This window comes from Gallinula chloropus, assembly GCF_964237585.1.
Source record: "Gallinula chloropus genome assembly, chromosome: 1".
Taxonomy (NCBI): Eukaryota; Metazoa; Chordata; class Aves; order Gruiformes; family Rallidae; genus Gallinula; species Gallinula chloropus.
This window is the reverse complement of record NC_140085.1, coordinates 199883993-199911553: the sequence shown is the minus strand read 5'-3', so window position 1 is coordinate 199911553 and position 27561 is coordinate 199883993. Positions and strand designations below refer to the sequence as shown.

Sequence of the window (27561 nt, the reverse complement as noted above, 5' to 3'; positions counted from 1 at the left end):
TCCTTCTGATGCAGCCCAGGACGTGACTGGCTTTCTGGGCTGCGAGTGCACATTGTTGGACCATGTCCAGCTTTTTGTTGATCAGTACCCCCAAGTCCTTTTCCACAGGCTGCACATCATCCCCCATGGTAGTGAGAATGGTCCCGACCCAAGTGCAGGACCTTGCACTTGTCCTTGTCGAATGTCATGAGGTTTGCACAGGCCCATAACTCTAGCTGGTCCAGGTTCCTCTGGATGACATCCCATCTATCTGGCTTGTTGATCACACCACTCAGCTTGGTGTCATTTGCAAATCTGCTGAGGTTGCACTCAATCACACTATGTCATTGATAAAGATATTAATCAACACTGGCCCCAGTATGGAACCCTGAGGGACACCACTTGTCACCCCTCTCCATCTGGACATCGAGCCATTGACCACCACCCTCTGGATGTGACCATCCAGCCAATTCCTTATCCACTGAACAGTCCACCCATTAAATCTGTATACCTTCAACTTAGAGAGAAGGAAGTTGTGGGGGACAGTGTCAAAGGCCTTGCAGAAATCAAGATAGATGACATCCAGTGCACTTCCCTTGTTCACTGATGTAGTCACTCCATTGTAGAAAGCCATGTGCAGACACTTCTGGCTATCTGTAGGAGATGGCACATTGCAGAAAACCTTCCTAAAGATTTGGGGTTTCAAACCTCTGCTCAGAATGCATTTGTGAAGAAGAAATCTGTGATTACCATGTGGAAAGGAGCTACACACTCCACAGATGAACATGAGCATCCAGGAAAGCCAAACAGGTGCCCTGCATAGGGCAGGGTCTACATGGAATTGGTTATGAAGAATCATACTTGGACAGATGAAAAAGATTCACAGGACAACTAACAAGATATGATAACTCTATAATAAATGCAACTGACTTAATTTCTTAACACATGTATGAGTTTTTCTCACAATTATCTGTTTAAAGGGAGCTTCACACTGTAGTTTTAAAAAAAGTCTGTCTTTCCTGTAGTTTTACTGCAGTGTCTAAAACCACTTTGCTTTCCTGTCTGCTTTCAGCAGTGAAATGATAAAGCCCTTGGTTAGCATGTCAGTGTGCAGCTCCTTTGGTTCTTTCGCTGTTTCCTAGGTTTATTTTGATTATTATTGTGGGTCTAGTTCAGTCAACTTTAAACAGACAAATTCTTAGCCTTATCTTCTGTGTTAGCCTTGTGTCTAGAACCTAGAGAAATGCATATTATTTTCATACCACTACATACCAGACAAAATACAACATTTCCCCTGCTTTAAGCCAGGCTAATATCACCCCTCACATCAGTGCTCCATTGCTCTTACCAACACTAATTCCTACCCTCTTATTCTCTGCTCCCCAGAAAAACAAGATCAAGTATCTCCTGAAGAAAGGGGAAGACAGAAGAATTGCTAGTAGTGATTTTTTTTCCCTATTTTATTCTGATTGTGGACTGATTTTCATCACGCCATTATTCTTCTTTGGGATCTAAATTAAGCAGTAGAAAAATGGCTCTAAGTGTACCAGGCTTAGTATCTTTGAGTGTGTTTTTCATGTTAACTTTAGCTACTGGAATCTGGGCTTCTTGGAAAAGCAAAAAGGACCAGCAGAACAGAAACCCAACTGAAATGGCCATAGTTGGAGGCAGGAATATAAATGTTTTCATTGGATTGTTCACTGCAACAGGTAAGTTTTCTTAAAGGACTTTTAAAAATTCATCTTAAGGCACATGCATTACCTAGATCTGGGGGACTTTCCTTTCAAAGCAAGTGAACTCCTTTAATGTCAAGGCAGATTTCACCTAAGTGTGGCTTTAAAGGAGTATGGTTTCATGAATCATTTTGGGATGGATTCTTCAAAACCTCTTCACACTGAGCAGAACCTAATGTTTATGTAGATTCTTTTAAATTAAAGAGATTAATTTAAGAGTTTAGTTAAGAGTTAAAGAGTTTAATTTAAGAGTCACTGAAGAACACAACACTTTTTATTAAGGAAGACTGTGCTCTTAATCTTGAACCAGTTTCTGTTATCCAGCATAACAGAAGAATTTTACTCCTGGAACAATCCAGTTTTGTATGGAATAAATTGTTACTCATGGCAAGCATTGGGCTCTCTTCTAAAGAGAAAATGTTTCCCCACTAACTGCTGCCCTCTGCTTCCCTTTTCCCTCCTTGCTGCCTGGCATCATCTGAAATTTGTTTCTCTGACTCATTTTTTTGTAAAAGCTTCCCCAAGTGGCGTTTGCTGTAGGTGTGTATCCTGGCTGCAGTGTCTGCTTGCTTTTTTTTCTCCTAGACTGTGTAAGTGATGTTCATGAAGGTCTATAGTAGCAGCAGAATAGCAAAGCCAATTGTATTTGCTCTAGAAAAAATCTTCCACTGAGAAAAACAAAATTAAACCCAGGTCTATTCAAATAGCTTCAGCAGCTGTTTGAATTCCATCCCACTACTGAAGAGAACTTTGTAAAGAGAATACAGGTGTGGTTAAATATTTGTATGAGAACAAGGTTTACAAGCTCTTGGAGTGTTCTACAGGACTAGTTGGGAATATATATTGCAATTTTTCCCTTTCCATCTTCCATTTTACAGCCACCTGGGTTGGAGGAGCATATATCAATGGCACAGCTGAAATTGTCTACCTGCCTTCAAAAGGGCTATTGTGGGTCCAAGCGCCTGTGGGATTTGCCTTGTCCCTTGTTATCGGTAAATAATTCACATACCAAGAACATATAAGCTTTAAAAAAATAAATCATGAGTTTATTAAGATGTGTAACAGAGTATACAGTACATTTTAAAGGTGATTTTGTTTCTTCTGTCTCCCACAGATGCAGAATAAGCTTTTACAATTATATCCTCTAAACTGAAACATAAGAAATTGAAGTAGCTTGGAGCTAGTGTAGAGTTTCCCTGCCTGGGGAAATTTGCAAAACAGAAATCTTCTCTGAGAACTGTAGCAGCATATAGCTATGGGCATGCTGCTTTTTTATCATGCTCTTTTATTCACAGGCTATTGAGACTATTGGTATAATTTTGATTTTTTTTTTCTTCAAAATTTACGTGTAATAAAATAATATTATCACACTTTTTTTCCACTAAAGTGCATTCTTCTGAGAAATCTTATCTCAGTATGAATTTGTAGGGCATTCATTGTATCCCACTTTATAGCTGGTCACGATTTTGTGGAAGCTAAGCTAAGTTTGCAGTGTCCTATACCTAAGCTGCCATTTCCATCTCCAAGAGTTCTTGGATTCATGCTGAGGTTCAGCTGTCTTGCCAAGACCAAAGTTTCTTCCAGTCCACACTGAGTTATGCCATAACTCTCTAGGGACACAGGATGATTAAAGCAAGGAGACCTGTGCAGACCTTGCTCAGGAATTCTGTAAGAACAATAACCTTTATTCGCAAGTCAGAGAAAAGAGTCCGACTGACGTGAATGTGAATCAGGCTTGGAAATATATTGCCAGCATTTCTTATGTGAGTAATTCTTACTAATGAAATTGAGGAGTGCAGGTCTGATCCTGCAATCTTTACTCAGGTCAGTAGTGCCCAGACAAGCAGTCCTGTTGGCTTCAGGGTTAGGCACAATAAGTATTCTTTGGTTTTAATGAGACAGCTGTACGTCTGAAGTCTAATATTTAGATGAGGGTGGGTGGGACTCAACTCAATGCAGAGATTAAAACAATATAGTTTTGGGAAGAGACAATGAAGCCACCTAAATAAAAATGTAACCAGAAAAGGAGCATAGACATGTTGCATCACATGGTCAAGGACAAAAGTTTGTCTCTTTTTAGTCAAATATGAGTCTTCAATGCCTCCCTCTGCTGACTGACTTTTTCCACAGCAAGTCTTTCAGAAAGCTTTGTGTCTCAGGGTGGTAGGTCATTGGAGATGGAGAGGACACTATATGTGAGTGTTCTCTGGCTACATTCCTGTTACAGTCACATAGGTATCTTATTCCTTAGAAGAAGGGCAACAACGATGGTGAAGGGTCTGGAGGGGAGTCTTATGAGGAGAGGCTGAAGTCCCTGGGTTTGTTCAGCCTGGAGAAGAGGAGGCTGAGGGGAGACCTCATCACGGTCTGTGGCTTCCTGACACAGGAAGGGGCAGGTGCAGATCTCCTCTCTTTGGTGACCAGGGATAGAACCTGAGGGACTGGTGTGAAGCTGTGGCAGGGGAGATTTAGATTGGATATTGGGAAGAGGTTCTGTACTGAGAAGGTGACCAGGCACTGGAACAGGCTCCCTAGGGCAGTGGTCACAGCACCGAGCTTGGCTGACATCAAGAAGTGTCTGGACAATGCTCTTAGTCCCATGCTCTGACTTGACTGGCCTTGTGTGGAGTCAGGAGCTGGAATTGATGACCTTTAGGGGTCATTTCCAACTCAGGATATTCTATGATTCTGTGATTTATGCCATTTGTGGTGGTTTGGGGCATCCTACCTTGTCTCTAGGAGCTGCTCCGGAAATACATTTGTCTGCCAAAAGTGGAGGGTCCTATCTTTCAGCTATAAGCAGACATCTTCTGTAGCCTGGGACCATTCAGATGGCTGAAACCCTGCATTTAGGCAAGTGAATGGAGGGCCCTATGTGTGATTGTCTGCATCATTCTCTAGGGTTCATTATGTACAAATTCCACACTCGCTGTACAGGTCTGATACCCAAATAACATAACATTCTTACTTTTTCCCCCCCCCCCCCGGAATATAATACATACAAAACTCTACCAAAATATCATCAATTTCAATAGGTGGCTTCTTCTTTGTAAATCCAATGAGATCCAAGAATTACGTGACAGTGATGGATCCCATTCAAGCAACATATGGGAATGTGATGGGAAGCTTACTCTTCATTCCACCACTGCTTGGAGAGGTGTTCTGGTTTGCAGCTATCCTGGCATCCCTGGGTAAATATTTACTTTGCTGCTATATTTGTTAAAGATCATGTGGCACAATTGCTAGAGTATAATACACACTTGGGAATTACATTGGACTAAGCTGTGGAAAGTTGTGCATGTCTTCTTTTGTAACAGGAATGCAAGCATTGCTCATTTCTGGAAAATATGATTTAGGTTTAAAACAAATGACAGTGGTATGGGTTTGTGATATAACAGAGAACAATGTGAAATAGAACCTTTCTCTTGCCTGTGTGAGAGCAGATATAAAACAGCAAAGTGTCTTGGCAAAGGCCTCAGTCCTCACTCTGCCCACTCTCTGGAGACAGAGTGCTTCACATACAGTGTGGTGTGCTGGCATCAAGGGAATAACACTTGTTTTTTCTGTATTCTGTACCTATGAAATCTGTCTTAAAATATTTGACAGCTTGTCCTTGTTGGCAGGAGCAACAATGAGGGTCATCTTGGATATTGGAGGCTCTTTGGCTATCATCATCTCAGCATGCACTGTCATCCTCTACACTCTACTGGGAGGTCTCTACTCTGTTGCATACACAGATGTCATCCAGCTGGTCTTCATTACCCTCAGCCTGGCAAGTCCTGTGCATTTCTTTGTTACCAGTTTCCTAACTATGGGAAAAGTCCTGCTCTTCTTTTCAGTATGTCACATACCAAAAATATGTCCACCAATACCTTGCCCTCTTCAGGAGAACAGGTCTCCTGAAACATCTTACAGTTCTTACGCAGCTCAGACGCTGCTCACACAAGCTATTGGCTTTGCTGGGTGAATGCAGCTGCTCACAAGTAAGGTCTGCAGAACCTGTCCGGAATAATCTTGTCTGGAAAGGAAAGAGCTGTCTACTGAAGGCAACAACTGACCTGAACTACACACTCATATTCATGATGATGCCATGAACCAGAAACATGTAGATTTAGATTAAGGAAGTGGAAGAAATTAAGACTCTTAGTCTGGGTTTAATCTGATGTAACTTTGTGTTCTACATCTACCTGAATTTCAACATCTGAATGCATTCTCCCTGGGGACCCTGGGCAAATAGTTAACTATTTCTGTTTCTATCCTAGTGGATCTGTATTCCCTTTGTCATGGTGAACTCTGCAACAGAAAGTATTTATTACACTGCAACTCATCAATATTACCAAGACCCTTGGATTGGAAAAATAGAAAAACAGTATCTTGGAAGGTGGCTGGATGACTTCTTTTACCTGGTATGGAGTATTTCTTGGACAGGTGGTTGGGAGAATAGATTGTGTGAGGACTTTCTGTCTCGAAAACTTGTGGGGTTTTCTATCAAGAAGCCCTACATTGCACAGTTGCCCAGGGTAGGATGATGTGTAAATCCTTCTTTCAGCCACTCTGCAACACACTGGATAGAGATCCAGGACTGAGCTATGGGAAGGAAAGAAGCAGTAGGGACACTCATAGAATCATAGAATATCCTGAGTTGGAAAAGACCCGTAAGGATCATCAAGTCCAACTCCTGGCTCCACACAGGGCCAGCCAGGTCAGAGCATGGGACTGAGAGCATTGTCCACAAACTTCTTGACCTCAGCCAGGCTCTGTGTTGTGACCCTTTCCCTGGGAAGCCTGTTCCAGTGCCCAGCCACCCTCCTAGTAAAGAACATCTTCCCAGTATCCAACCTAAACCTCCCCTGTTGCAGCTTCATGACATTCCCTTGGGTTCCATCACTGGCCGCCAAAGAAAGGAGATCAGTGCCTGTCCCTTTGCTCCCCCTCATCAGGAAGCCATAGTCTGCAATGAGGTCTCCCCTCAGTCTCCTTATACCTACTGAGTAAGAGCATCCAGGCAACTACTTTCCCTTCTGAACCTAAATGTGGCATTTCCCATCTTTTGAGAGGTTGGTCTTCCAGCCTCAGTAGTGTGCTTTTAACATAATTACATAAAATTACCTCTATTTGGAAAGAAAGTAAAATAAAATGATGCAACTAAAAGTCATTGGCAAGCATGGTGCCACTGGCACAGCTGCACAACTCAACTCCTGAGCTGTAGCCAAGACTACAGGGGGTCAGTATGGTCTTGTTAGAGTGGTAATAGGGACACACAGAAGCTTGAGCTTGTTTGATGAGGACCAATTCTTCAGGTTTTATCTGATCAAATTTCTCTGCTAAGGAAGTGAAAAAAATTTTTTTTTAAAATTTCAGATCATATTTTAGATAAGTTTGGGTAGATTTTTTACAAATTTGCATTCCTGAAAAAAAATCTCTTCTGGGTTTTTTTTCCTCTCTGCCTGTTTCACTATGTCAAGAAGCTTATTTTTCAGCCTTCTCAGCGTGCTAAACTCTTCTGTGAGGAGTGCTGTGTGCCAGGGGACTTTCTATCTATGGTGGAAATTATCTGCACTGTTGTGAGAACTTACAGCTACTTTGAAGCAGCCAGCTGGAAGAAATAAATACCACAGTGGCCTTGGTGTCTTTGATAAAGCCCTTGCCATGCCTTTCTGGGGTAAGAGAGACTCTCTTTCAATAGAGAGTCCGGTGGATGGTTACAAAGGTGATTGGGGGTTAGAGCATCTCTCATATAAGAAAAGGCTGAGAGAGAGCTGGGGCTGTTTAGCTTGGAGAAGAGAACACTGAGTGGGGATCTCATCAGGGCTTATAAATATCTTATGGGTGGATGTCAGCAGGATGGGTCCAGGCTCTTTCTAGTGGTGTCCAGTGACAGGACAAGGGGCAATGGGCACAAACTGTAACACAGGAAGTTCCATTTGAACATGAGGAAAAATGGTTTTAGTGTGAGGGTGTTTAGGTGACAGAGCACTGGGACAGGCTGCCCAGAGAGGTTGTGGAGCCTTCTTCTCTGGAGATACACAAAACCCACCTGGATGCAATCCTATACAGCCTGCCCTAGATGATGTTTCAGCAGAGGAATAAGACTAGATGATCTCCAGAGGTCCCTTCCAACCCCTACCCTTCTGTGATTCTGTGAATCTGTGAAAACAAAAGAAATATCCATCAGAAATATCATCCTCAATAGTTAAAGCTGGGCAGTATTTATACATTTGAATTGAGACTTTTATAACAGTAAGGATTATCATTCTTCTGAATGGACAGATGATGCTCTAGAGTAGCCCAGAGATGGGTGGGTACCACTGATAACATCTGAATGTTTCAGGTGCTTGGAAGCATCCCATGGCAAACTTACTTCCAAAGAGTGCTCTCCACTGCCTCACCAAGTCAGGCAAGGCTCATCTCCTACCTCTCTGGACTTGGGTGCTTTACAATGGCTATACCCTCTGTGCTCATTGGTGCAGTTGCAGCATCAACAGGTAAAACTAATTGTCTCTGAATAAGGAATGTGTCTTTGTCAAAGGTGATTAAGCAGGATCCAAAGAAGTCCTGATTTAGACTTCAAATTACCTAGTCCTATGTACCTAAAATCATAGCCCTGGCCACCAAGCTAGGTGGTCTGTACCAGAAATGTGGACCCCTCTGATATTCACTGCACAACTACCTAGAGACATCTAAACAGTCCCAAGGCCTGTCAGAAATACGATGAAATGACTTTTCATGGACCTTGTGCTGAGCAAAGATGACCCTGTAAAACCCTGTATAACTCTATTTTCCAAGAAAACTGCTTGCTTCTGTTAATGTCTTCTGCATGTAAGACCTTGAAATGTTACTACAAATTCTTAATGAGGTTCTGAAGCAAACCTGCTGTAAACTCACAGTCCTGTAAACTCAAAGCCCCTGCCCAGGGGATCAGTCATGTGTTGGTTGTGAGCAAGGGTTAAAGAGCAGTTAGATCACTAAACATTTAAGGGAATCAGTTGAACTCATTAATTAATTTGTCACTACAGGCATCAGAGCACAACTCTCATCAACTCATGAGCAGGGTCTAGAAGGTTGACCTGTGACTGTCCCAGTTCTGGAAATGTGAATTACAGCTATTTCTGCAGATGCTACTACTGGGGAAAAGGAAAATCTTTGATCTAGTGAGAGCTGCAGCATGCTAAGGGGAACCACAAGACATCATAAGAAAATTTACAAAAGAATTAATCCAAGTCCTAAAATACTGAGTCAGTGTCAGCCCTTAGCTCTGCTGTGACTGGTCCCTGTGGAAAGGGTCCCTGCGACTGGTCCCTGTTCAAAGGCAGTAGACATGCCACTGAAGGATTTGTTGTGATTTTTCCTTATTCTGTTTTAGACTGGAACCAGACAAGCTATGGTCTCCCGAGCCCATTCGAGAGAGGGGAATCAGCAATGATACTGCCACTTGTTTTGCACTACCTCTGCCCACCATACATCTCCATCGCTGGTTTGGGAGCCGTTGCTGCTGCCGCAATGTCTTCTGCAGATTCCGCTCTTCTCTCTGCTGGTTCCATGTTTGCTCACAATATTTACAGGAAAATCTTGAGGAAAAAGGTACTTGCTTATGGTTTTCAGTAGTGTGGTGCCAGGAAAGCTGGTGTGTTCTGTGACTAGAGGTGTCTGCACTTCAGCTGCTGAACAGAGTTCAGAGCTTCAAACATAGGTCAGAGGTGTTCATATGCTTCGCAGGGATACAAATACCCACAACAGTGAGCTTTTGTCTTTGTAAAATGACTCTTATAAATTTTGGAGCAGGATATTAATGGAAGCAGCATAAGACCATGACCCTTAAAATTACAGAGGGCAGCTCCATCTCAGGGGTGCTTCCTTGGGCAGCTGCTGTTAGCAAGTGTGGCTTGAAAGCAGTGAGGACTTGGTAAGAACCAGCCTAGGGCAGTGCTGGTATGTCACCAGTAAACACCATGTCTGTTAAGTTACAATCTCTGTTTTACAGGCTACGGAGATGGAGATTTTATGGGCCATGAGGACATCCATGCTGGTGTTTGGGGCCGGGGCGGCTGGTCTGGCTTTTTACTCCAGCTCTGTCTATGACCTCTGGTTCCTCAGCGGTGAGCTGGTGTATGCCCTGCTCTTCCCCCAGCTCTGTTGTGCCCTCTTCGCTCCCAGCACCAACACTTATGGATCAGCTGCTGGTTTCTTGTTTGGGCTCCTCCTGAGGCTGCTGGCCGGGGAGCCAGCCCTGAATATCCCCCCCATCATCTGTTACCCAGCCTGCTCCGTGGTGAATGGGACCTACAGTCAACTGTTCCCCTTTAAAACATTCACCATGCTTCTCACTTTGGGGACAATCATTGCAGTTTCATACCTGGCTGCAGTTTTGTTTCAAAGAAACCTCCTTCCCCGCAGGTGGGATGTTTGCAATGTCACGGGGGGAACTGGCACCCTCCTCCCCCTGCAGCAGATGGAGAAGCAGATGGCTTCATCAACAGATGCAACAAGAGAATCATGATTAAACATGGGGCCTTGTTTGAAAGGTCACGGTGCATTCAGCAATTAGAGTATGGCACAAACAGCATCACTTCTCCCTTTGCTTTCTCCAGTAATGAATTATTTAAAGTCCTCACAGAGTAATAAAGACGCATTCTGTTCATCCAAGGAGAATGTGTGAGCTCGAAGTCTGCAGTGATTAAAGGCATGTGGTGATTGAGAATGATCTTGTGGTGGTGACCACGGGGCACCTCAGGCCCCAGTAGTGTTTGCTTTGGGGTGCTCCTGGTACCCCACCCAAAAGCAAGACTACAAATCACGCTCCAACATTTATGGCATTCTTAAGTCACATACTTTCCTCACCACAAAGGAGACAAATTAATGTTTAATAGATTGGATACTCTTGATTAAATTTAAAAAAGGTGAGCAAACCTGTTCCCTTTATAGCAGGTAGAGTTCTGCCATAATCATGCCTGAGCAGCGCATCAAACCTATACAAACGCAGATTACTGAACACTGTGCAACCATCCCAGCAGTAATATCAGCTTAGCATCATTCTTTGTGTGCTTTACAAAGCTTCCTTGACACTGCAACACTGTACTTGAGACCTGGGTGCAGCTTTGAGTGCCACAGTACAAGAGGGACACAAAACTATTGGAGAGGGTCCAGAGGAGGGAAACGAGGGTGGGGAAGGTTCTGGAGGAGAGGTCTTACAAGGAGAGGCTGAAGTCCCTGGGTTTGTCCAGCCTGGAGAAGAGGAGGCTGAGGGGAGACCTCATCGCAGTCTGTGGCTTCCTGATGAGAGGGAGCGAACAGGCAGGCACCAATCTCCTGTGGTGACCACGGACAGAACCCAAGGAAATGGCATAAAGCTGTGACAGGGGAGGTTTAGGCTGGATATCAGGAAGAGGTTCTTTACTGAGGGGGTGGTCGGGCACTGGAAGAGGGTCCCCAGGGAAGGGGTCACAGCACTGAGCTTGGCTGAGTTCAAGAAGCATCTGGATGATGCCCTCAGTCCCATGCTCTGACCTGGCTGAGCCTGTGTGGAGCCACACAGGAGTTGGACTTGATGATTCTTAGGAGTCCCTTCCAATCCAGGAGATTCTGTGGTTCTATGAACTTTTGCATACACCTCTCCCCAGCTGCAGTGTCAGGCCACAGAGACAGTCTGCTGCCACATGGCTGATGTCATCCTCTCTCATAGGATTTGGTAGGGCAGAAGCAGATGAGAAAGATGAAGCAACAGCCCTTCATTACTGGATAAGAGAGTTTTACATAGCCAGTATTTTCAAAAAGTCAACCAGCTGGAAAAATGCAGGAGGCATAAGGGCTCTTGAATGGGTCTTCTTTAAAACACCTGGTCAAATCACTCCTGCGAAAGTGTTACCCAAGAACAGTGATGAGATGGTGTGGGACACATAACAAATCAGTGTGTGAGAACTCAGCAAACTGTGATGACAGCAAGGTGCTGGAAACCAATACCAAACCTTCCTGCAGGGACATGGAATCTTGAGGGGAAAAATCCCAAAGCTTTCAGGCCACCAGGTCTGTACAGAAAAGCCTGTGATACCTTGTTTGCATAACTTTGCAATGGGTCAAAAGAAAAGCAGCCCAGCTAACCAGTGAGTTTGGCCTCTAGCCTGAAGTCTAATGGTCTGATGACAGCATCCCTCAGTGGGGTGAGTCGTTAAGATGGGAGCTGAAATAAAGATTCATGAGGATCCTGCAGTGATGGCTCATGGATTCCTGTCATATTTCCCTTGGGAGCTGTGCAGTGGCTCACCAGGGGTCAGTCGCAATCCCCCCCCATCAGTCAGTTGGAACCGCACTCTGGGCAGCCCCTCACCACGAAACCCTTACAAAGAGCTTGTGGGAGCTGCTGTGCGTGGAAACACCTGCCACTGTTGGAGGGAAGGCATCTACTGACATATCCAAAATACTCCACACTGGAGCAACCCAGACAGTCAACTGAGCTGCTGAGGGTGAAAATAATATGCTGCCTACTGAATTCCTTCCAGCAAGTGCTGCACAGCCCACCGTGTATGCACAAGGTGGGCAACACTGCTGATGCCATCATGCACAGCTGCAGCAAGCTCAGCAAGGAGCCACGTGTCACTCTGAACTGTACCAAGGCAAGTGCTGTGGCTTGGGAGGGGGTCTGGCAGCCCTAAGCTCTATATATGGTTTACATGACTCTGCTCCCCACAGAGAGCATCCACCTCCTTTGAAATACCCATCCTCGGCAAGGTGGAGATTCTGCTCCACATCAGAATAATATCACAGCACTTTGTGCTTTGTCCCAGTGTTAGTAAACACCTGGACACACTTAACTTCCCGTGCCCAGCTAGTCCTGTTGATATGCTTAGTTAAACGAAGACCAGAAATTCGTTCCTGTATCTCTAGAGACTGTTATGAAATATTAATTACATGTCTAGAAAAGGCAAAATAACCTGCTTTGGAAATTAAAAGCATTACCATTAACTATGGCTGTAGGTGGTCACCCAGTGAAGTCTCTCACACCCCAGGGATTTGAGCGGGAGCATGTAAGGTTGTGCTTAGCTACGGGAGGCACCAAAGCTATCATTACTGTAGCGCCAGAACAACTGGGCTCTTGTTAAATCAGCTCTTGCTGATTCAAGCATACTCCCCTGCAAGATTTAGGGGTGACCTAGTTTGGGGACCTGAGTGGCCCTCTGTGTGGTGCACACCAAAGCTGACATACTGCATTTGCACAAGGTCACAGACCTGCTTCATGTCCCAGATAAGACTGAAACTCCAGTTCCACAGAATCACAGAATCACAAGGTTGGAAAAGACCTTTAAGATCGCCAAGTCCAACCGTTCCTGTCCTATACTAAACCATATTCCTAAGTGCCTCATTTACCATTTTTTTAAACACATCCAGGGTCGGTGACTCCACCCCCTTCCCTGGGCAGCCTGTTCCAGGACCTGATGACTCTTTCAGTAATTTTTTTTTTTCCTAACATCTAATCTGAACCTACCCTGGTGCAGCTTCATCCCATTTCCCTTTGTCCTATCTCTCCTGTCACTTGGGTGAAGAGACCATCACCCACCTCTCTACAACCTCCTTTCAGGTAGTTGTAGGTGGTGACAAGGTCTCCCCTCAGCCTCCTCTTCTATGGGCTAATACGATTGTATCAAGGCTTGATACAGTGTCCTCGTATCAAGGTCAGCATCCCACTCACCAACCTTCCCGCCCAGCAGCTCTGAAAGGCGAATGACTGCATCTGGAGAGACATTTTCTCTACGTGCCCAACTTATCCTGCTTTCCCCTGCAGAGTCCCAAAGTATGACATTAAAGCCTTTCCGTGCTCCTGCGCTCGGCCTGGCGGGCAACAGGCCCACGGCTTGCAGGAACAGTGTCCAAGGGAAGTGCTCTGGGGTAGGACTTTGCTGAAGAGCGTTGCTGCTCACAGCTCCCAGCGACTTCCAATAGGAAAGTCCTAGCGCTGAAAGGGGTATCTGGCATACTCAGCAGAGACACTTTGCCTTTACAAAGCTTCTCTGGCTTTCATGCCACTAAAACACGCTCTGCTTCACGTGGAGAGATGAAAATGGCAAAGACACAATTACTGTAACTCTCCCAAATGTTTACTCTCTTCCATCCTTATATGACTCCCTCCTCAGAACATCCCCCAGCAAGCTCAAAAAGAACACATTCATCAAGGTCAGACAAAGTTTTGAAAGCAATTAGCTGCAAGTAAAACAAATATAAAAGCAATTCTAGTGTATACTTAATGACAAAATGCCTAGTTGTTCCAGCCCAGCACACCCAGAGTCCTTGAGGTGCTGCCAGCGCAGGGGATAATGATCCAGCTCCCTTGAAATTGTTCCTCTCACAGGTTATTGCCTCCAGTTTGGTATTCCTTTTTCTTCTCCCCATTTTCTCCCACTCTGTAATAAATTTGCTTGGCCACTGGAGGTGCCCTGTTTACCCTTCCACGTGTGGATTTACCTCCTTTACCCCCTATATTTGTTCATCACAATGACTCTGTGCTCTTTTGATTAACTTTTTGCAGCCTAGTCAGCTGTTGCCTGTTTCTGGCATTTTTGAGGTTAATAATACCCTATCTGTCATGTCTAATTACAAACAAAGCAAAACAAAACAACCCACAAACCCAAACAACCTGCAATTTAGTTTGCAATGAGTTGTCAGCATCTTATCAGTTCCTCACCAGGCATCTTTGGATGTCCAATTTACATAGATGAGAAAATTCAGAACACTGCACTTCTGAAGGGGAATCTGCACCTCTTCCTCTTCTCACTTATAGTCAGTTTTAAGATTTCCTAAATGTGTCCTCACTGGGGTTACAGCTGGCTTCCAGCACGAAAGCAAGGAAACACTCCAGGTTTGCCAGACATTCTTAGCACTGTCAGGGCCATACTTCCACGTGAGCGATGAGCTGCGTGGGTCCAGGATGATCCTCTCATCATTTCTACATGAATTTTGGGCTTTGTAGTTCTCAAACTTTATTTCACTCTCTGCTGGAGAATACATCTCAGCTAGTAGAGCTTTTTGATCTTCTAACAACTTCTCCTGCTCTAGATCACCACTGACTTCTGTGCTCCTGTAACAAGGGAAGAATTCAAAGGCATTAATCCCCCACACCAGGAAAACCCAGGAAAAAAGACAGCTTGTTTTGCTGGTCCTTAAAACTTCAAGGTAATCCATTCCCAGGGATAGAAATACTGCTGCAGCAAGTCATGGCTTTCTCTCCCTCCCAAGGTAGGGGCTGGGATCATCTTTGTGACTGGAATTCAAGATGTCTGGAATAATCAAAAGGAGGAGAAAAAATGTAAACTGGAGTTAAGGTTTCCATTATGAGACACAAAAGCATAAACATCCCAAATGATGTATAGCTAAAGTTTTCCTTAAGTGTGCTGGGAAATGTCAATCTTCATTACTAAACAGCCTCAAGAACAGACAGTATTTTCTTTCAGTTCTTTGGTCAAGTGGTTGGTTCGTGGTTGGTTTTGGTTTTTTAAGTCTTTTGTCATGTCTCTGGAAGTAATACCTTGGCAGAGGTGTCCATGTTCCTAATCCTCAATTTTCCCCTACTAGCTATCTTATCTGACCCTGGAGATATCGCTGCATGAATTAGGCTTTGGAAATCTACCTCAGACAACTCACTTGACTCACTCATGCTTTACTTCCCCAGTCTCTTGAAGAAGACTTTGAAGGATTCAACTGGCTGTTATTAGCAATGGCAAAAGTGAGAACATGTCTGAAAGGAGTCCAGCCCACCAAAGAGATGCTGCTGCTGAAGCAGTCCAGAGCCAATGGTTGTGCCATCAGACTGGCACTGCACTCCTTCAGGGTCACAAGTCCCAGTGCAGCTGAGGTGGGAAGGCATCTCTGGAAACTGTTTAGTCCTTCACAGTTTTCATTTCAAAGCTGTCATAAAACTATGCACTTTCTTATTGCTGTACAGTGGTCTGGACCCAAAATTGTCCAAGATAACAGAAGTCCAGCTTAGCTGGCTGCATGCAATTGTTCATGAAAACTAACAAAATCTGGGACAAAACAGGAAGAATGATCTGGATCATTTATGTGAATATGGATGTGATAAAGAGTCTTCAAGGTTCCTGGTGTGAATGCAGTTTGTGCATGAGAATGAGCAGAAACATTCCAAAAACGTGAAAAAGGGCTTTCAGATTAAAAGAGTGGCTGGACTGGATTTTGGTCCTCAAAAGAGATGAAGAACCTCCCTGGACACTGCTTGTTCTGAGTCACTCCATGGGGCAGGGGTAGTACACGGGGAACTCAGAGGTTGTGTCTACATGACTAGATGCTTCTGCAGGGTGCAGCAGTCCAGGGCCCCTGGTAAGACTGTAGAGGGAATGCAAGCAGACTCTGGGAATGTTCAAGGGTGCAGAGCCTGATGGATTATAAATGGGAGACAGCAGAAGTTGGAGGAGACAAATATACATAGCTCAGTCTCAGTCCTCCAGAGTGATCTGGAGGGAATTTTTCCAGAACAGCACCTGAGTCTTGGTTTTGAAGAAACCAGTTGGTTCACTCAAAAAAAGACCCAGGGAATGCACTAACATTCCCATGAAGCGGACAGTCAATGGCCTGGGACTTGGTTCTGAACTGAGAGGATGAAATATCTGCAGTAGACAGACTTAAAACAGCAAATGCCAGTATCTTGGCAGCACTCTACTGTTGTCTGTGCTGGCAGGATGCACTGAGATACCCTGAGGCTTCCACTGTCATGGTTTTCCTTGACATTTTTAGACTCCATCTCCTGTGGAACATCTGAGTAGGTATCAGACAGTAATTTGATTAAGAAACAAGAACAATACAAAATCAATGCCATGTACATTAGGTGGATTAACAACCAGCTAACTGACAAGTCTTGAAATGTAATTACAAGAAGGAAATTATCATCCAGTATCTGAATCTCTAAAGAGGCTGATTCTTGGCACCATGCTTACCACTAACTGGGTAGGCAGTGAGGAGCAGTCCACATCATGTGCTCAGTTGGTCAAACAAACAAGATACAATTTTGAGCTAATGGACAAGCTAACATGGATGTCTACAGAGAGATCAGGTGAATCATAGTCTAAAACTGACTACTTTGTGTGCTGCCCTCAAAGGAATCTCAGAATCACAGAGCATTAGGAGTTGGAAGGGACCTCAAAAGATCATCTAGTCCAACCCCCCTGCCAGAGCAGGATCACACAGGAACACATCTAAGCGGGGTTTGAATGTCTCCAGAGGAGACTCCACAATCTCTCTAGGCAGCCTGTCCCAGGGCTCTGTCACCCTCACAGTGAAAAAGTTTTTCCTTATGTTCACATGGAACTTCCTATGCTCCAGCTTGCACCCATTGCCCCTTGTCCTGTCGCTGGCCATCACTGAGAAGAGCCTGGAGCTGTCCTCCCAACCCTCACCCTTTATGTATTTATAGACATTAATGAGGCCACCTCTCAGTCTTCTCCAGGCTAAAGAGACTCAGCACCCTCAGCCTGTCCTCATAAGGAAGATGTTCCACTTCTTTAATCATCTTAAGATGGACATCTGTGCTGGACTCTTCAAGGAGTTCTATGTCCCTCTTGAACTGAGGGGCCCAGAACTGGACACAATATTCAGGTGTGGCCTCACCAGGGTAGAGTAGAGGGGGAGAAGGACCTCTCTTGACCTACTAACCACCCCCCTTCTAATACACCCCAAGGTGCCATTGGCCTTCTTGGTCATGAGGGCAGATTGCTGGCTTATGGGCATCCTGCTGCCCACCAAGACGTCCAGGTCCCTCCCCCCTACACTGCTCTCCAATAGGCCAGTCCTCAACCTATACTTGTACCTGGGGTTGCTCTTCCCCAAATGCAAGATTCTACCCTTGTCCTTGTTATATTTCATTAAATTCCTCCCCGTCCAGCTCTCCAGCCTGTCCAGATCTCACTGGATGGCAACAGAGCCCTCTGGTGTGTCAGCCACTCCTCCCAGCTTTGTGTCATTGGTAAACTTGCTGATGTTGCACTCTCTTCCCTCATCAGGTCCCTGATGAATATACTGCATAGTACCGGTCCCAGTACCAACCCCTGAGGGACTACACTAGACACAGGCCTCCAGCCAGACTCTGTCCCATTGAATACAACTCTCTGACTTCTTTCCTTCAACCAGTTCACAACCCATCTCACTACCTGATCCTCCAGACCACACTTCCTCACTTTAGCCATGAGGATGCCATGGGAGATGGTGTCAAATGCTTTACTGAAATCAAGGTAGACCACATCCACTGCCCTACCATCATCTATCCACCTGGTTATGTTTTCATAGAAGGCTATCAGGTTGGTCAAACATGACTGCCCCTTGGTAAAACCATGCTGACTGCTCCTAATGACCCTCTTATCCTTGAGACACTGAGGAAAAGTCATTCCATCACCTTTCCAGGGATGGAGGTGAGGCTAACCAGTCTGTAGTTACCTGGGTCATCCTTCTTGTCCTTTTTGAAGACTGGAGTGACATTTGCATTCCTCCAGTCCTCAGGCACCTCTCCTGTTTCCCACGACTTACCAAAATTGATGTAGAGTGGCCTAGAGATGACTTCTCCCAGCTCCCTCAGCACCCGCGGGTGCATCCCATCAGGACTCATGGATTTATGGATGTCCAGATTGCTTAACTGATCCCTAACCCAGTTCCCATCAACCAAGGCAAGCTCCTTGTTTATGCTGAATTGCCCTGGGGCCTCAGGGCTCCTGAGAACAGTCTCCAGCAGTATAAACAGAGACAAAGACGCCCTGAGGATGCTATGCACTGTAACATTGAAATTTAGATGAGATGAATCATACCCAGAGCATGTTCCTGCTACTTTGATAATGTCTCTTCTCTGTCACAGGCAGGGATTATGACAAGATCCAATGTCTGGAAGTTAAAACTAGACAAATTTGACTACAAACACAGCTAAGCTTTTTAAATGTAAGGTCCATTAAATGTTAGAAGAATTTACCAACAACTGAGGTTGGTACAGTATATGATGCCCATATACTGTATATGGTGTCCATATACGGTATGGATGTCCAACCCAGAGTTCAGACTGGCAAAGCCCAGTGATGTCACCTGATTACTTCTCCCAGCCCTGCCAATCAGGTACCATTCACACAACCACTACCACATTTATCTTAACACTCAGAGCCCTGCTTGTTTGTTACCCTTGAGCTCCAACAACAGAGAAGTCAAGAGCATAGTGTGTCTTGGGTTTCTAAACCTAAACTGGGTCCAACACCAGCAGACTCTCTGTATACTGGACCTCAGGTTGCTTGTGTGAAGGCAAAGGAAGACAATGTATAGTAAAGAAGAATAAAACAGAATCAAAACATGAAGAATATTTACAGCTCCAGAATTCCTGATCTGCAATTCCCAGTTGTGACACTTGCTTTGTATGGCACCAAGGGCAGGACAGGGTTCTCTTTGTTGCAAACATGGGATTTTTTTTTCTCCCAGAGCTCAGCTATGCTCTTAATGCAGGAATAACAGTTAGAATCACAGAATAACAGAATTTTAGAGTTGGAAGGTACCTCTGGAGATCATCTAGTCCAACCCCCTGCTAAAGCAGCATCACCTAGAGCAGGTTGCAAAGGATCATGTCCAGGCGCATCTCGAATCTCTCCAGAGAAGGAGACTCCACAGCCTCTCTGGGCAGCCTGTCCCAGGGTACTGTTACCCTCAGAGAAAAAATACTTTTCCTTATATTGAGATGGAACTTCCTGTGTTCCAGTCTGCACCTGTTGCCCCCTGTCCTGTCACTGGGCACCACTGAGAAGGTCAGGCCCCACCACTGGCCTCTTAGAAAAGTAAAACCTGCAGAAAAAAATTAAATGCTATTTGAAAGTTGGTCAAACTTTTCAAGAGCCCTAGATGAACTGCCCATGCTCACTGTGCCTAGGACCACCCATTTCTCATAATTCCATGTGCAACTCGATTTGTTGGAATAACCCCATTCACTTCATTGTGACAATTCAAACCTAGGAAACGCTACACATAGGTGAAGCTTTTAGCTTTGCAGTGGAGATAACATCTGTCAGATTGGTGCACTACTACTAAAACCAACAGCAAAACTTAAAACTGGCTATTTGGACAGGAAACTTGGAATTTCTAGCTGTACTTCCACTGTGGAGACCAGTATCATCATTCACTGGTCCTTCCACTATGAAGGACCATTCTACACTTTTTCTTGTAAAGCAAGCACTATGTCTGAGAGCCCTTATCCAACCATGGTGTGCACCAGGGCTACAGAAGACCCAAGGTGGAAAGGATGTTTACCTCCAGCAGGTGAATGTGACATTAAAACCCACCCAGGCGCCAAATTCCTGCAGGCACATTCAACACAGGTGAAGCCCTGCCGTGCTCTGCCAAAGATGACAATCACCCTCCCTAGTGCTCCTCTCTCCTGCATGACTTGCAGGGCAATGCAACCCTCCGGTGCCAATCCAGTTTTGCGTGGCAAGAAAGGAGAACAGGGTTTCTTGGGAAACTGGAAGAAATAGGACCAGCAGGAGATGTAGGATAGGGGCTTCTCTTGCTGCTCCCTCAGCTGTGCTCTTGTGGGCAAGAGAATGTACAAGCCAGTGTTCAGGCTGTGAATTTTTACTTGGACTGTATCACACTAAACATCCCTCTGGTGGGAATGTCAGGCAAGAGTTTTGTCACTGGATAAAACTGGAGGCTCTCCTGCTCCTCAAATCAAGTTTTGAGAAAGTATTAAAATGCTAAGACAAATCAAGTTTCCTTTTCCTTAAACTTTGCAGCCCTGGCATGTCCTGTGAGATGGGCCTTACCGGGCAGCATTGAGTCCACCCAATCACCATTCTCCACAAGATGTTTTAGGGACAAATGTCACTGAACTCCCCATCCAAACACCCAAATTGAGGAGAGATTTTAAATGTCTACTCTTTAATAGAAACTAAGCACAGCCCCAAGTAACACAAACCAGCTCTTCCCTTTCAGAGCACGTCTTTCACCATACCCTGAGTATGGCTCTCCCAGTGTCACCGGAAGTGTCCTCGCCAAGAGATGCTGTCTGCCACTAAGCACCACTGCCAGTCACATATGCACCTTCCCAAGTCACCAGGGGCCATTGGGCCCTGGCAAGGCAATCACAGCCCCTCCCAGCTGCCTGTGCACCAGGTATGTCTGTGAAGGTCTTCCTCTGCATGACTTCCTCCACCAGTCACTTACCCACACTGCACTCCTGCAAATTAGAGGCAAAAAAATAAATGCAGTTTCCATCTCTGATAATTTTGGGGCAGTTCCTACACACACACAGGCTGAGGTGGGGAGTACAGCCAAGGCTATGATTGACATGTGATGTCTGTGGTGCTCCAGGAGGAAACCACCCACAATGCAGGAGCAAGGGTCGGATCTGTGAGTGCCCTGAGTTATCCATACTTGCTTCCCTAGGAGACTCCATAATTACACCATGATTGCTCAATCACTGTCATTATTTGAAAGGCAACATGCCTGACATGCTTCAACAATCACTCTGCAGAGCCAGATGGGCTTGACCTGATTTGCTTCAGTGCTGCATATTCTCAGCTGCCCTGCAGGCATCATGTCCAGACATGGAAGCCAACACGGGCAGTGAGGATCATCAAGTCTGGCTCTCTGGAGAGGTCCTCCTCAGCCCTTCTGCAAATGCAGAGTGAGCCTAAATCAGCAGTAGAGAAGGAGTTTTCTGGTTTTGGCAGCTCAGTTAGACCACATGAGGACATGGCTGTGTTGACAGGGCAGGTCAAAGTAAATTCTTTGCACCAAATTTACACCAAATGAAAAGGAGAAGTGTTCTGGTGATCCACATAAAAAGAGCTGTTGAGACTAAAGTGCAGTATTTAAATGGTCCTTTTCAACTAGGCCAGCTTAATCATGCTTAATTATTGCTTTACTTAATTATTACTCATGCTTAATTCTATTTAAGTTCTCACCCAATCTGTACATATCGCTATTCCTGCATTTTAGGACAGTGACCGAATTGGAGACAGGCTTGAGTGCCTGGGGCAACCAGAGATTTGAGAAGGCCAAAGTTTGTGTTGTTCTGGTAATGGAGAGAATCGAAACTCTCAGGGTCCCTTTTGTATTTGCCCCCTTTTGAGACTGTTTTTGTTCTGCACACAGCAGATAACGTGCCTTTTGCTTTGCTGAATTCTCCTGCTGCTAATGATCAATAGCAAGAAGTACCATGGGTCAGTAAAGTAGAACTAGAATAGCTTGGAAAAGGGTCAGATGATTCTTGCATGAGATAAAAGCTCTGCTATTTTCTTTGTATGGTATAACACTAACAGAGCCCCTTTGTAAACAATAACTTCAGCCATTGATGTGAGGTGAAGGGTTATAGGAATGACTAACCTTCTGGTGCCTGGCTAAACTTGAACATAAATATTTTCATTTAATCAGAAATACATTGTTATTTTGATATTGTTTTTGGCATATCACATATTCCAAGGGCAACCAAAAGAGAGTTCAGAGCCTTGGGACAGTTGGAGCACAGAGAAAGTGGAGCACAAGTTAGTTTTTCCTCTTTCCTTCCAGTTGCTGGCAGAGACATTGGGCAGCCCATTCTGCTAATGGATGGCTCTGTGACTGGTGACACCATCACAGTTTTGGGGTTTTCAGCACTGGAATGGTCTACGTGGCACCAGGCCTGCTGGCATCAGATGAGAATTCACCTTTCTCAAAGATGAAAGACAGTCTTTGCTCATGAACTAGTGGGGCTTAATGACAGAGCTTCAAACAAGGCTTTAAGGGGAAGGGGGATAGTGTCAGGCTCACCCATGACAACCTGTGGGATCACACGCCAAGGTTAGAGGGAAGGGTTGCTAGTGAGGGCCCTCAGCATGTTGTTCTGAGACATAGCTACACTGCAGCACACCTGAAGTCTTACAGAGATGATCTGGGGGCTCCTGAGGTAATAGGAGACAACAGAGAAACACTGGTGAAATACCCCAAAGTAATGTCGGGCTGTTTATCTAAGAAGATGACATGACTGACAGCTCAGCTGAATTGCCTCTACACCAATATGTGCAGCATGGGCAACAAACAGAAGGAGCTGGAAGCCCCTGTGCTGTTAGAAAGCTAAAACCTAGTTGTTGTTAGTGAAACTTGGTGGGACATACTCCATGACTGCTGTGTGGATATCAATAGCAACAGGCTCTTCAGAATGGGAAGGTGAGGAAGGAGGGGTGGAGGGTTTTCTCTGTACATCAAGAAATAGACTGTGAAGAGTCTTCTCTGAGAGCTGGGCCTGTGTGAACCACATGAAGGTCAACAGGGCCAAGTGCAACATCCTGCACATGGGGCGAGGCAATCCCAAGCACAACTACAGGCTGGGCAGAGAATGGATTGAGAGCAGCCCTGAGGAGGTCTTGGGGTGTTGGTGAATGAGAAGCTCAACATGACCCACCAATGTGATTTGCAGCCAGAAAGCCAACTGTGTACTGGGTTGCACTAAAACCAGTGTGATCAGCAGGTCAAGGGAGGTGACTCTCACCCTCCACTCTGCCCTCATAAGACCCCACCTGGAGTACTGCGTCAACCTCTGAGGGTCTACAGGAAAGACATGAAGCTGTTGGAGAGATTCCAGAAGAGGACACAAAAATGATAGAAGGCTGGAGGACCTCTCCTGTTAGGACAGGCTGGGAGAGTTGGGTTTGTTCAGCCTGGAGAAGATAAGGCTCCAGAGAGACCTTACAGCAGCCTTCCAGTACTTGAAGGGGCCTACAAGAAAGTGGAAGAGGGGCTGTTTACAAGGGCATGGAGTGATGGGACAAGAGGTAGTGGCCTTAAGCTGAAGGAGAGGAGATTTAGATGACATATAAGGAAGAAATTCTTCCCTGTCAGGGCGGAGAGGCCCTGGCACAGGTTGCCCAGAGAAGCTGTGGCTGCCCCTCGACCCCTGGCAGTGTTCAAGACCAGGTTGGATGGGGTTTTGGGCATCCTGGGCTAGTGGAGGGTGTCCCCTGCCCACAGCAGGGGGTTGGAACTAGATGGGCTTTGAGTTCCATGCCAACACAAACCCTTCAATGATTCCAAGAGAATCAATGCCCCAATGACTTAGGTATCATCCACAGGCAGGTGCATTGAGCGTGATGAACTGGACAAAGAAGAAGGAAGATAGAAAGAGAAAAACGCTCCATGAATTGCAGTGGCCTTATAATATGTCCTGCTACTGTAGTGCAAGCCTGCTGCCACTGTCCCTGTTCTGACTGTGCCCTGTGCTCCTGCCGTACCATCTGGAAGGGATAAAGGCCACCTTGGAGACTTAGGAGACCAAGGATTTTTCCTAGAAAAAAAACCCATCTTCATGCTTTGCTTTCCTGTTTAAAGAAATCAGAGGTACTGTGATGTCAGTATATAGAGAAGGGTGTAGAGGGCTGATGATGTAACATCTTGGAAGAGTTTTAATGGCACACAGCAAAACCCTGTTTTATTCCTGACACTGAACAGTTCCTCATGGATGAACGCAATCACCCAGCCATGCCTGTTCAGAGGTTTGCTTTGAGTGCCTCCCATTTGATAAAAGCTGTTCCCAAGTGTCTCCCCTTCTACTAAGCATCTGTGCACCCTCAGAGATACACTTCTGCATCCCTCAAGGTTGAGTTTCACTTCATTTCATTTTTTTCCTCTATTTTCCCAACCTCCAAAACCACAGACCAAAGCTATGAGGAGACTCAGGCAGTCTAGGTAGCTTTAAAAGTGGCGGAATGCTGACAGAGCAGGACTGCCCATGGTCTCTCCTCTTACAGCTATTGATTGAATTAGGGTAAGAGAAGGGCTTTTTGTACTGTGCTTCTGCCAAAAAAAAAAAAAAAAGGCAAAAAGAAACCTCTGACAAAGTGCAGATTTGGCCACGTTCTACATCAGATGCTGAAGGAGACTTTTTCCCCTTATATGATCGAAAGAAATGGTTTTACACACTAAGACCTCCCAACAAATGTTCTTTTCACTTCCAGAAGACCAGAAAAAGTGAGCCAGGACCACCAACTTCACATGAAAGAGGAGGCCCCAGCAGGAGGTTACCTATTTTTCTCCTATACCTGTGTCTGATATAGATATATAGATATATCTAGTATATATGTAGAGAGAGATGTAGGTATAGATATTTACCTGTGTCTGCCATTTCTGTTGCCAGTTCAGCAACCTCCAGTTCTCTCCTGCTCTCTGCCAGCTGTTTCCCAGGTCACTGCATTGACCAAGAGCATCTCAAGGCAGCGGTGAGCCCTCTGACCCCGCAGCTGCAATGCCCTGCAGCTCCTGCTAACATCTCTTTGCTGCATCCTTTCCCGTGCTTTCTCACGGGGTGGAATTACCTCTAAAGTGCTATCACAGGTCTGGAATCTATGTGAATTTTTAACTCTGGTGGTTTTTATCTTCTCTTCAGCAGAAGATGAGGTCAAGTGTTTTATTGAGTCCAAAATGACATCAAAGGAAAAGGGTGAGAAAGAAAAACAGCCAGCTCTCTGTATAAAGCGTTTCAGAGTACTCATGCAGCGTGTTGGAGAGCAAAAGGAGCTTTCTGGCTCCTATCTGGCTGTTGTTGCAATTGCTAATGTGGTTTTGTTCCATTATTAATGACACCAGGAAGAGAAATCAGGCCTTCCAGACAAACTTTAGAGACTCTCAGACGGCAAAGAGAAGGAAGGGAAAAGAACCCTTAAAATAATGGAAATAAGCGAAGGGAAGGGAAAGAGAAGCTTAAAATGCTGAGCATGTAGCAGTGCAAACCCACAGGTGCCTGTAGCAGTGTAGGGATGATAAGCCAGATCTTTTACAAAATCATTCCCAGAGCCCGATGGTTTAAGGGCACTTTGTAAGGGAACAAGGAACCATTGATTTCTCCCAGCCTGTGCTATATTCTTGATACACTTCTGTTTCCTAGACCTGCTCGTTGACAGGCAGAGAGAAATAAAAGCAGAAGAACAGCATTAACAGATGAAATGTCTCTATTCAGAAGGGGCATGTCATTACCCTCATCTGAATGGGGTTGGATGGGATTTCAATAATAAGCTTCGTTAGGAAAATACCTCATGAATATGCCAAGGTAAGGAATCTCAGGATTCACACTGTGATCCGGCTTTCCTGTGAAGTTATCCTGAGTTAGCCACCAAATCAGCATCCCACAGAAGAGCCAGGCAGGGCACAGCCCCTTGCTCCCACCCGGTGCAGACAGCCCCACTGCTGGAGCCTTGCACCACTGCTGCCCAGGTGCCAAAGCCCAGGACCCACCATCAGTTCAACTGCAGCATCCTCTTCAAACCTCATCCCAAGAGCAGGAGATGTCTGCTGAAGCTCATCCCCCAGTATTTGGGGGCTGGGAGGAAGGCAAGTGCTGGGGAGACTCCCAGGGGCAGAGCACCAAGGTTACAGTTGGCTGGACTGGCCTCTAACACAGTTATCAGTGGCATTCCCTGAAGTCAAAGTGATTTGCTCTGTGGTCACTTGTTGATGGGGTTGCTTCCAGTGGTCCCCCACACCACCCCTACAGCACTGCTCACCACAACCACACTCCTCCTCAGGCTGTCCCGAAAATCCTCCCTGCCCCCAGCTGCTTGGCTGCCCTGCAGAAGGGCTCCCACCCTGCCCAAAGCATGCACCCATTGCTGCTGTTTCACACCCAGCTGCATTTCTGCTGAGGAGAGGGGATGTCTGCAGCGCAGCAGGAGAAGGCATCGCTTGCAGTGGGGCTCTTGGGGAGAGAGGAGTCAGTCACTTTCAGATAAATGGGGTTTATAAAAACCTGATACAATGTTTTCCGAATACTTTTGGGCATTTTGTCATACATGCCACCCTATTTCTTGAGGTGCAGCTTCTATTTTAAAAATACCAAACCAACCTCTAGACATTTTATGATTTTCCCTTTACAAAGAAAGAATCTGAATGCTCTTTGCTGGTAATTATCCATGCTGAAAACAAGCACCCCTTTCTCATCCCAGGACTGAACATTTGACCTGTACTGCAAAGCCAAAAGAGCCAATATTTGGGAAGAACTGACCTGGTTTTCAGTTTCACAACTAGCATCTGTCCTTCCAATAGAGTGGGTTAAATCAATGCAACCAGTGTGATACATTTTAAATTACTCAAAGTTCAATTCATTCCATATGAGCATATTCCCCATAAGTTGTGCTGCCAAAATAGGTCACTGGGCCAAGAGCTCAAATATAATTTAAATAAACATTTAATGGAATTAAAAAGGGGAAATTACATACATTTACATTATAGTGAGACCTTCTTTGATGCTTTAAGGAACAAAACTGCCATGAAACAATGGGGTCAGGAAGAAATTTTGCCAGTGGGGATCTCATTTTCCACAGAGACACCCAGACACAATGTTGGCCTGACGCAGCAGAGCGGATCTGGCAAAGCACAGGAGCAGCTCGGACAGGTGGGGTGGAGGGGGAGAACTTTGTAGGCTGCCTTTGCAGATGAAGTGCAACCACACTTTCAGGCACTCCCAGCACCACTGCAGGCTGCAAAACCTACATGAGATCAAATGATCGGGCAGTATGTCTTCACTGACCTCTCCTCCTGCTGCCCACTCACCCGCCTCCCATTGCTGAAGCCTCAAGAGATGCAGCAGAAATCAGGGAATCTGGAGATCGTACTGCACCCTGAATAAAAGATGGACCAGGGGGTCCATGCAGATTGCACTTTCTTGCCGAGGCCCAACCTAAGTTCCACGAAGTCCCCCCTAAGGTGCAAGTAGGAAACCCTAATCTCATACAGAGGCTTTCACCTGGCTGCACACGACAGCATTGCGCTTGTTGGAAAGCCCCAGTGGGAGCAGGTGTCTGTAGCTGAGCCCCAAGCAAGCCTAGCCCTTCTCCTGCTAGGTCCCCTGCCCAGGGCTGTGCTTAAGCCA

At 45.5% G+C, this 27561-nt stretch overlaps 1 protein-coding gene across 1 annotated transcript; it reads left to right on the top strand.

The window, feature by feature from the left end:
* Positions 1-1630: 1630 nt before the first annotated feature.
* LOC311188589 (high affinity choline transporter 1-like) lies at positions 1631-10209 on the top strand (the record flags this gene model as incomplete). Its single annotated transcript, XM_084260049.1, has 8 exons — positions 1631-1688; positions 2591-2704; positions 4748-4903; positions 5336-5484; positions 5975-6118; positions 8044-8197; positions 9076-9293; positions 9694-10209. The coding sequence occupies 8 exons, from the start codon at positions 1631-1633 to the stop codon at positions 10207-10209; spliced, it is 1509 nt and encodes a 502-aa protein (XP_084116175.1).
* Positions 10210-27561: the final 17352 nt, after the last annotated feature.